The sequence below is a fragment of the Oratosquilla oratoria genome, chromosome 24 (genome assembly GCF_046742065.1).
Source record: "Oratosquilla oratoria isolate Oo_2021 chromosome 24, ASM4674206v1, whole genome shotgun sequence".
In the NCBI taxonomy this organism is placed as follows: Eukaryota; Metazoa; Arthropoda; class Malacostraca; order Stomatopoda; family Squillidae; genus Oratosquilla; species Oratosquilla oratoria.
The window spans coordinates 31,727,099-31,739,198 of NC_134800.1; the positions used below are offsets into that span (position 1 = coordinate 31,727,099).

Consider the following 12,100-nt stretch of genomic DNA (forward strand, 5'->3'; position numbering starts at 1 on the left):
ATACATTATATATATACCATATGACATATACTAGTATACATATACTTACATATACCTATACATAAACATATGACATACATAATATATACATATACAAACATATACATATATATACATAGATACATATATAGAAAGTATATATACATATACATCAATTACATATACATATATATACATATACATATATATACATATAATAACATATAGAATACATATCACTATACATATATATATACATATACAGATATATCACATTATATTACATATATACATATAGGATACATATATATACATATATACATATAAATAACTATATATATATATATATACGATATATATATATATACATATGTTAATATATATATACATATATATAATATAGTATATACATATATATATACAATATAGATATATACATATATATATTATATATATACATATAATTATATATACATCTATATATATCTACATATATAACAATAGATCTACATATATATACTTCCATATAATATATATATATATATACATATACATACTACATATATATACATTATATACATAATATATATACATATATATAATAGTATACATCTAGAATCTACATATAATATATACCAAATACATATACATATTTATACAGTATATCATATACATATATATAGATAACATATACATATACATATATAGAGACATATACATAGACATATACATATACATATTGACCATATATATATACATATAAACACACATATACATATACATAATCTATAAATACATACATATACATATCACATGATATATATAGACATATATATCACATATATACATATAATACATATATACATATATACATACATATATACATATAGATACATATGATATATTATATTATACATATATATATACATAATCAATACATATTATACATATATATACACATATATATATATACACATCAGTATATATACACATATATATATATAAACCATATATTTATATATACATTATACATAGATATGAACTCGTCTATAGATTTATACATATACACATATATATATTATACATATATCACATAGTTATACTATACATACATATATACACATAGAACTCGTATATACTTAATACTCATATTAATATATATACAACATATATATAATATATACATATATATATACACATATATATACACATATATATACTATATATATCATACGAGTACACATATATATTACACATATATACATATACACATATATATATACACATATATACATACACATATATAAATACATAAAGATATACATATATATACATACATATACACATATACATACATATTACAACATATACAAACAATATGTATATATACATACAATATATATACACATACATATATATGTCTATATATGATGATATTGTATATATATATGATATGTAATATAATAGTATAATTATATATGTATATATATGTATACATTAATATGTGTATATATGAATATATATGTTAAATATGTATATATATGTACGAAGGTGTATATATATATATATGTATATGTATATATATTTATAACTTGTATGTATAGATAAATATGGTATATATATATGAATATGTACTACTATATGTATCATATATGTATATGTCTATATGTATATTTAAATTATTAATATTGTAGGAATGTATAAAATTATGTATGGATATATGTATATATGTATCTATATGTAGGTATATTGTATTATATATGTATGTTATATTGGATATATATATGTATATGTAATATATGTTATATATGATAGCTAGATGTATATATATATTGTATAATATTGGGTATATTAATTATATGTATATGTAAGTAGATGTTTATGATGTATTTATTGTAAGTATCTATATAGGTGTAATATATATGTATATGAATATAAATATGTATATTGTATGATATTATGTATGTATATTATATGTATATAATATGTATAAGTACTGAATATAAGTATATATATATGATATGATATATATATTATGGATGTGTATGTTCTATGTATATATATATGTGATAATATGTATATATGTGTATGTGTATGATATATATGATCTATATTATAGTATACAGATATACATTTATTAGAATATTCAGTATGTGTATAATATCATACATATATAAATAATATGTATCTAGGTTATATACTATAAGAATATATATATATATACAGATATATATACATATATATATGCATATATATATATATACATAATAATATGCCATATATATATACATATATACAGATAAAGTATATACATTAATATTATATGCTATATATACAATGTATATATAATATATATGTGTATATGTATAGATATTAGATAAATATACCAGGTATTTAATGTATATAAGTATATATGTATATAGCATGTATAATATTATGGTATATATGTATATAATATATATAATATATATATGAATATGTCTTATATGTATATCGTATATGACAATGTATATATATATATGTATATATATATATGTAGTACATTTTATATGTGACATATATATACAATATATGTAATATATATATATATTATACATTTTATAATCATATAATTAATACATATATATATACATATATATACACAATATACACAAATACATCATATATATATATATACACAAGATATATATACGAACATATATATATATTATTACCATATATATCCACGATATAACTATATACCTATACATATATATACATATACATCATATATACACATATATACATATACACACATATATACATATATACACCTTTATATATATAATACATATATATACATATACTATATATACACATATATACCACACCTATATATATAAATATATATATACACACATATAATACAACTATAACATATATAAATATATATATAATCACAAAAATATATATATATATCATATATATATATACACATATATATATATACAAATATATATATATACAGATAATAAATTATATATATATATATACACATATATACACAAATATATTAATATACAACACACATATATATATATTACATATATACATATACATAATAATACATACATAATATATATATACATATACATATATACAATATATATATACATATACATATATACATATATAACATATAATACACATATAACAATATATATACCATGATACATTATATATACAAGATAACACATACATATATATACACATATAGATATATAAGATACATATTTATACACATATATATATTTTACATGGAATATAGATCTATATATACATAGAATATGTACACATATATATATGTATATGTATACATATATATGTACACATATATTAATAGTATCATATATATAATGTATAATATTAATAAATGTATATATGACATGATATATATATATACATATGTATTATATATACATAGTGTATAGGATACATACGATATACTATACATAGGTATATACATAATTTATATATACATATATATGATATCTATGTCGACATACTATATACATATAATAGGTTTACAATATATATACATATTATACATATAATCTAGATGTATATGGATAAGTATACACATCATATACATATATGTAATATAAATGTTAGTAGTATATAATTATATATATTTATGTATATATATATCTATTATATACAAATGTATGATATAAAGTATTAGATTTATATGTAGATAGTATAATGTACACCTATTAGGTAATGTACACATATATATACATATATATATGTGTAACATATGTATAATATATATAGTACAAATAGTATAGGTATATACACATATTAATACATATACAGTGTAGTAATACAATATATATATATACACATATATATGTGAAGTAAGTACCATAATATATATTATATTGTACATTATATATGTGTATACACATATATATGTGTACTACATATATATATACACATATATATTAGTTAATATTATATACACATATTATGTTTATATATACTATACACATATGTATAGATTATACACACATATAAGATTTAGGTACATATATAAATATATATACACACATATATAATATATATGTTATAAGTACACATATATATATTACATGTATAGTATTGTAGATACACATATATATAGTACATAATATATATATATAATAGCAGATATATATTGTAATATAAATATTATACATATATATTAATACACAATGTCTATATATGTGTATATTAAGATATACATATATATATATACATATACTTACGTATACACATATATATACATATACATATATATATACCATATATACATATACATATAACTTATACATAATAACACAGACACAAAATATATATATACATATTATATATATATACATAATATATAAAATCATATATATAACTATATACATATTTACCATACAATATATATACATATATAAATATATCTATATACATATATATACCATATATATACATATACATATATATACACATAAATATATACAGATACATATATATATATATACATTTTATATATACATATATAATATACCATATATATATATACATATATATATATTACACATAGATATCGATACTACATATACGTACATATATATAAATATACATACATATATATATCATATACATATCTATACATATATATATACCATACATATACATATATAATACATACACATATATATAAATACACACATACATATACAATACATTATATATACATATACACATAATATACATATATAGATAAACATATACATATATATAAGACACATATATATATATAACAATCATATATATACACATATATATACCAATCGCCTAGATATATTACAGATACATTATATATATCATATATATATATATACACATATATAACATACATATATATATATACTACATATATAATATATCACATAACATATATCATAGTATATATATACATATATATATATATACATATAGATATACATATATACATATTTCTGATATACAGATATGTATATATACATAACCATAGATTATACATATACTATACATAGATATAATACATATAAATATAAGATACATATACAATATATACATATACATATATATACATATACATATATATAAATATACAATATATATTTGGATGATGGAGAACGTAAACACAGGGGAAGGCTCGGAACCCTAAACACTCTAACGTTTCGTTCGCGTAGAACTTCTTCAGAGAGTGTATGTAGAACTGCAATTTAAGTTTATGTACTAAATCTAATTATCTTTTCGGACACTTGGGAAAGGTCGTTTTTCTGGCGTGCTTTAGAATTAAAATACTAGTTTCTTTAGCTAAATTAATAAACCCTCCTCGATGATTCGATGAATTATTAGTTGAAATATATGCTGATTCAACAATTCTTCTAGTGAATTTATCAAAACCTTTATGTAGCACTTCAGCTTCTCTCCAGTTTGGTAAATGATCGAATTTTTCCGCATGAACTACTAAAGAATTAGATGTCCTATGTGCTTTTATGTCGTTTTTATGTTCATAAATTCTTTTTTCTAATCCTCTTGACGATTCGCCAAAATAAGCCATTGAGCAACTATTGCACGGGATTGGTTCTCTTTTCAGAAGTCTTTATTAAATCACCTATCCTCTTGTTAGTTATTTTAGCTATGTTCATACCTGATTTTGTTAAATATTTGTCTATTATTGGTGACGTTTCTGAGCCAGGTACTGATATAAAATTTGTATTATTTTTATTTTTATCATTTCTCTCTTTCTTTCCGCGATTGTAAATATTTATTGCTTTTCTTTTTGTTCTTTTCAACATTCCCTCTGGATATCCAAGTTTGTCAAAGGTTTTCATAATGTAATCAAATTCGCCTTCTAGGTATTCATTACTACAGATTCGTAGTGCCCTGAGAAAAAATCCTATTACTATACCACTCTTTGTCCTATCATCATGTGCGGAGAAGTAATGTACTAAATCCTCTTTGTTTGTTTCCTTTCTGTATACTGAGAAAGTTACAGTTTTTTTCCACTCGTCGTATTAACGTATCTAGGAAGGGCAATTGTCCGTTTTGTTCCTCTTCTACGGTGAACTGAATATCGCTGTTGACCGCGTTAAGCATTCTCACTTTATTATTTACATTGGTGTTTTCGGGAATGATTGCGAGGACGTCGTCTACATATCTAAACCAGTGTGATCCCCTACCATTGATTCTGATAAAGTTTTCTTTTTCTAATAACTCCATATATAGACAGGCCATCACTGCACTTAAAGGACTACCCATAGCGAGACCTCTATGTTGTTCATATTCGTCACCATTAAAAGTAAACGCACCGAAATTTACGCATAAATCTATCAATTCTATATAATCTTGTTTTCTTATGGGTAGGTCAGTATCGTTCATATCTTTTATTACTCTCTTTACTGCTTCTAACGCACCGTTAGTGGAAATATTTGTATATAACGCCTTGACATCATAGCTTACTAACTTTTTCCCCGTGAAATCTAAATCTTTTAGTCTTGTCAAAAGATCGTTAGAATTTTTCAAATGTGTATTGCTGATCGATCCCATTGCCTGTGATAGCGGTTTGGCTAGACATTTCGCTAGTCTGTGGGGTGCACTGCCAACCCCTGAAGTTAACATTGGAATCTTTCAGATAGGAGATTATCGAATACTGAAATTCAAGCTCTATCGCTAGGACTTAAATTCGACACTGGTATTAACACAAGGGGATTCACAGATTTTATTAAGAGAAACTATAGATGGAGTGACAACGATATTGAAAAAGGATTCAAACAGGGAATTGTTACATGTTACCAAGCGTTAGCCATTAAAAACGAATGCGTCATCCCCAGAAGATTCAAGAAAGCTTTAATAAATCTAGGCTTAGACAAAGACATAGTAATCACCAATGCAGATAAAGGAGGTGGTATCGTGATCTTATCAAAAGAGGACTATATCAGTAAAATGTTAGAGCTCTTAGATGACGACAATACTTATCGCAAAAAACATATAGGTTTCGTAACGAATGAAGCAGATAAATTCAAAAAACATGCCAGAAAAATTCTTAATAAAACTGAAAAAGGAAAGAAATTAATGGGACTTCTGGAGGAATACCCCAATCCTCCCAGAATGCGCGGTATTCCAAAAATTCACAAACCCAACGTTCCAATGCGACCCATAACTTCAGGGGTTGGCAGTGCACCCCACAGACTAGCGAAATGTCTAGCCAAACCGCTATCACAGGCAATGGGATCGATCAGCAATACACATTTGAAAAATTCTAACGATCTTTTGACAAGACTAAAAGATTTAGATTTCACGGGGAAAAAGTTAGTAAGCTATGATGTCAAGGCGTTATATACAAATATTTCCACTAACGGTGCGTTAGAAGCAGTAAAGAGAGTAATAAAAGATATGAACGATACTGACCTACCCATAAGAAAACAAGATTATATAGAATTGATAGATTTATGCGTAAATTTCGGTGCGTTTACTTTTAATGGTGACGAATATGAACAACATAGAGGTCTCGCTATGGGTAGTCCTTTAAGTGCAGTGAGGGGGGAGACAGTGGGAAGAGAGGGGGGAGACAGTGGGAAGAGAGGGGGGAGACAGAGGGAAGAGAGGGGGGAGACAGAGGGAAGAGAGGGGGGAGACAGAGGGAAGAGAGGGGGGAGACAGAGGGAAGAGAGGGGGGAGACAGAGGGAAGAGAGGGGGGAGACAGAGGGAAGAGAGGGGGGAGACAGAGGGAAGAGAGGGGGGAGACAGAGGGAAGAGAGGGGGGAGACAGAGGGAAGAGAGGGGGGAGACAGTGGGAAGAGAGGGGGGAGACAGTGGGAAGAGAGGGGGGAGACAGAGGGAAAGAGGGGGGGGGGGGGGGGGGAGACAGAGGGAAGAGAGTGGGGAGACAGAGAGACAGAGGGGAAGAGGGGGGGGAGACAGAGGGAGTGAGGGAGGAGGGGAGACAGAGGGGAAGAGAGGGGGGAGACAGAGGGAAAGAGAGGGGGGGAGACAGAGGGAAGAGAGGGGGGGGAGACCAGAGGGAAGAGAGGGGGGTGACAGAGGGAAGAGCGGGGGGAAGACAGAGGGGAAGATGAGGGGGGAGACAGAGGGAAGAGAGGGGGGAGACAGAGGGAAGAGAGGGGGGAGACAGAGGGAAGAGAGGGGGGAGACAAGAGGGAAGATGAGGGGCGGGAGGACAGAGGGAATGAGAGGGGGGAGGAGAGACTGAGGGAAGAGAGGGGGGGGAGACAGAGGGAAGACGAGGGGGTGAGACCAGAGGGAAGATGAGGAGGGGAGACAGAGGGAAGACAGAGGGGGGAGACAGAGGGAGAGATGGGGGAGGAGCAGAGGGAAGAGAGGGGTGGAGAACAGAGGGAAGAGAGGGGGGGAGGGACAGAGGGAAGACAGAGGGGGGAGACAGAGGGAGACGTGGAGGGGGGAGACAGAGGGAAGAGAGGGGGGAGACAGAGGGAAGAGAGGGGGGAGACAGAGGGAAGAGAGGGGGGAGACAGAGGGAAGAGAGGGGGGAGACAGAGGGAAGAGAGGGGGGAGACAGAGGGAAGAGAGGGGGGAGACAGAGGGAGGGAGAGAGGGGGGAGACAGAGGGAGAGAGGGGGGAGACAGAGGGAGAGAGGGGGGAGACAGAGGGAGAGAGGGGGGAGACAGAGGGAAGAGAGGGGGGAGACAGAGAGAAGAGAGGGGGGAGACAGAGGGAAGGGAGGGGGGAGACAGAGGGAAGGGAGGCGGGAGACAGGGAAGGGAGGCGGGAGGCAGGGAAGGGAGGGGGGAGACAGGGAAGGGAGGGGGGAGTCAGGGAAGGGAGGGGGGAGTCAGGGAAGGGAGGGGGGAGTCAGGGAAGGGAGGGGGGAGTCAGGGAAGGGAGGGGGGAGTCAGGGAAGGGAGGGGGGAGTCAGGGAAGGGAGGGGGGAGTCAGGGAAGGGAGGGGGGAGACAGGGAAGGGAGGGGGGAGACAGGGAAGGGAGGGGGGAGACAGGGAAGGGAGGGGGGAGACAGGGAAGGGAGGGGGGAGACAGGGAAGGGAGGGGGGAGAGACAGAGAGGAGAGGGATGGGGGAGACAGAGAGAAGAGGGGATGGGGAGACAGAGGGAAGGGGTATGGGGGAGACAGAGGGAAGTGAGGGGGGAGTGAGCAGGGAAGGGAGGGGCGTTGTAGAGACAGAGGGGAAGACGGAGGGGAGAGTGAGGGAAGGGAGGGAGAGAGAGAGGGAAGGGAGGGGAGAGAGAGGGAAGAGAGGGGAGAGAGACAGGAGAAGGGACAGGGGAGTGAAGAGACAGGGAAAGGGAGGGGCAGAGACAGGGAAGGGAGGGGTGAGACAGGGAAGGGATGGGGGGATGAGACTGGGTGGGAGGGGGGGAGACAGGGAAGGGAGACAGGGGAGGGAAGACAGGGAAGGGAGGGGGAGACAGAGGGATGGAGAGGGGAGACAGAGGGAAGGGGGGGGTGGGAGACAGGGATGGGAGTGGGCGGATGAGAGTCAGGGGAAGGAGGGGGGAGACAGGGAAGGGAGAGACACGGAAGGGAGGGGGGAGACAGGGAAGGGAGGGGGGAGACAGGGAAGGGAGGGGGGAGACAGGGAAGGGAGGGGGGAGACAGGGAAGGGAGGGGGGAGACAGGGAAGGGAGGGGGGAGACAGGGAAGGGAGGGGGGAGACAGGGAAGGGAGGGGGGAGACAGGGAAGGGAGGGGGGAGACAGGGAAGGGAGGGGTGAGACAGGGAAGGGAGGGGTGAGACAGGGAAGGGAGGGGGAGAGAGGAAAGGGAGGGGGAGAGGAAAGGGAGGGGAGAGAGAGGGAAGGGAGGGGAGAGAGAGGGAAGGGAGGGGAGAGGACGGGGGAGAAGAGAGATGCAATGAATTGTCGGCGACGAAATACAGTATGAAAAATAGTCGTTAGCTGAAATAAATCACTCCCCTACTACTATCTTCCATCCATGTAATACTTCATGTATTAAGCAATCATCGGTTACCACTAGAGGAGACTTCTCACCTGCCGGCCCTGTGGTACTAACTGCATTGTTGACTTGTTAACGAGGTCTATGGAGTAACTGCAAAATAAAAGTAAGCATACAAGCAATATATAAAAATCTAATTAAGTAAAATAAGCAAATAAAAAAAATCTATTACATAAAATACGATATCTTTTGTAATTTAAAACGCCAGATGAATCTGTAAGAGGAAAACAAACGAAGAAATAATAGATTCGATCACAAAATACCCGACAAATTACTTTTGGCATCTTAGTACTGGACTGCTGGAATAAAAAGTAAATAAATAATATACGATAAAAAAAACAAATAAAAGTTTATACGATATGCAACTACAAACGAATCTGTATTTTTTTCCTACAAGGTTTAATTGTAACACTAGACTTACTGGTTTCCCTTATTTTAAAACAACTCTAGGTCAGTTTTATATCAAGTGAAAACCCATAATTCTTCAGATATGCTGATAAACATCTGCAACAATTTCTGAAAGGAAAAATATAGACCACCTTCAAACTACCGACGGAGTTGGGTGGCTGCAAACTACCCCACCCACAATCCCATTCACATTTTTCCCTCCAACAAATATAAACCTTCCGCAGCAAGGATAGTTGCGACCATGTCCTAAACCACACCAGTAGAATCTCCAACCTCCAACCCCTCCGCCCAAAAAGTAAATCTACCTTCTCCACAAATCACTGAAGTACTCGAAGCTTCAAACTGAAACTTCCATTAACACGCCAAAACAAACCTTAGGGTTTGGTGTTTGATAAGCCTCCTAAACTTCTTACTCCGCCAGATCCAACTGGAATGAACGAATAAAACTCTACCCACACCCACGTCCCCCCAAAAAATTATACTTTAGCACAATAAAAATATATAATTAAAATAGATTGCAGCCCCCTAGGTAAACTATACAAACCAACCACATCACACACACACAAAAAAAATAAATAAATAAAAAAACTTACCATGCAACCTGACTACATTGTTGACAAATCGACACCTGGGCGCGCACACAACCTGGTCACAATCGCATACCGTTCCCCACTTTCCCCTCAATACCACACTAGAATCCTTTGCCATTTTTCATAGTGCACACCTACGCAATATAGCATTAGAAAATTAAATTTTTGTAAATTACAATACATCAACTTAACCGGTTTTTTCTTTGCGGAAACAAAAAACAAAAATTGTTAAGAGCGATGCACAAACGAACGGAACCGCAGCCATTACTTGACACGCCATCTTTGTTTTGATAGATTTGGAGGTCAAAGACGACGACGACCCTGAATACCTCTAGAATTACAGGTACCGTGTTACTAAATGCAAGTTAGGTTAGGTAAGTTAGAACAGACGAATCTATCTTCAACTTCATCTATCAAAATAAAGATGGCGTCTCAAGCAGTGTTGCCGTTTGTCCGTAGCTCCAATTTCCGTCGTTTTCTCATCATTTAGTGAAAGAAAACGTACTAGAGTCTAATTACAGGGGCGACTGCTGTATCTGAGAAAGCTGTCGATTTGCCCAGTGACATGATTGCAATGTAATGATGCGACATATGGACTTGTATCTGGCCAACCTAGGTTATATTACACTCTGGATAAGTGTAGGTGAGGGAGGATGGTAGTTTTGTGATATGTCAGAGGTAAATGCAACAAGGAAGTCTAGTGATAAATACTACATACATACATATACCAAGGCTTTTTCCACCTTACAAGGGAGGTACCCAAAAAGTGAAAGGCATAAAATCCTACCCACCCATTCCATCCCTGAATACACTCCACACCCCTCCACTCCCATCCAGCCTCCCTCTCATCTGAGCACCTCCTGGATGACGGGTCATCCCTGCACCTTGTCCACATACCTGGGTCAGAAGCAGTGTCGCAAGACACAGCACATCCACTGCAAGGCCGCTTCATATATAATCGGCCGACCCCCATCTCCGTCCCCCCATTGCATAAAAGAAGACGAGGGAGAAATCCCTTCGGGAGCGTCAAATTTTGCTACACACATACTACCTACCCCCCAATCCACACACTCAATTCCCACCTCATGCAATCACAACATCATCCATAT

The 12,100-nt window shown here is 33.7% G+C and overlaps 1 protein-coding gene across 1 annotated transcript in view; it reads right to left on the reverse strand.

Moving 5' to 3' along the window:
• Nucleotides 1-10,086, reverse strand: part of LOC143038538 (facilitated trehalose transporter Tret1-2 homolog) — a gene marked incomplete at its 5' end in the record, with an annotated part of 34,592 nt that extends 24,506 nt beyond the window's left edge. Inside the window, 1 exon segment of the mRNA XM_076207854.1 lies at nt 10,029-10,086. Within this exon segment, the coding sequence (XP_076063969.1) occupies nt 10,029-10,055 (27 nt within the window).
• Nucleotides 10,087-12,100: the final 2,014 nt, after the last annotated feature.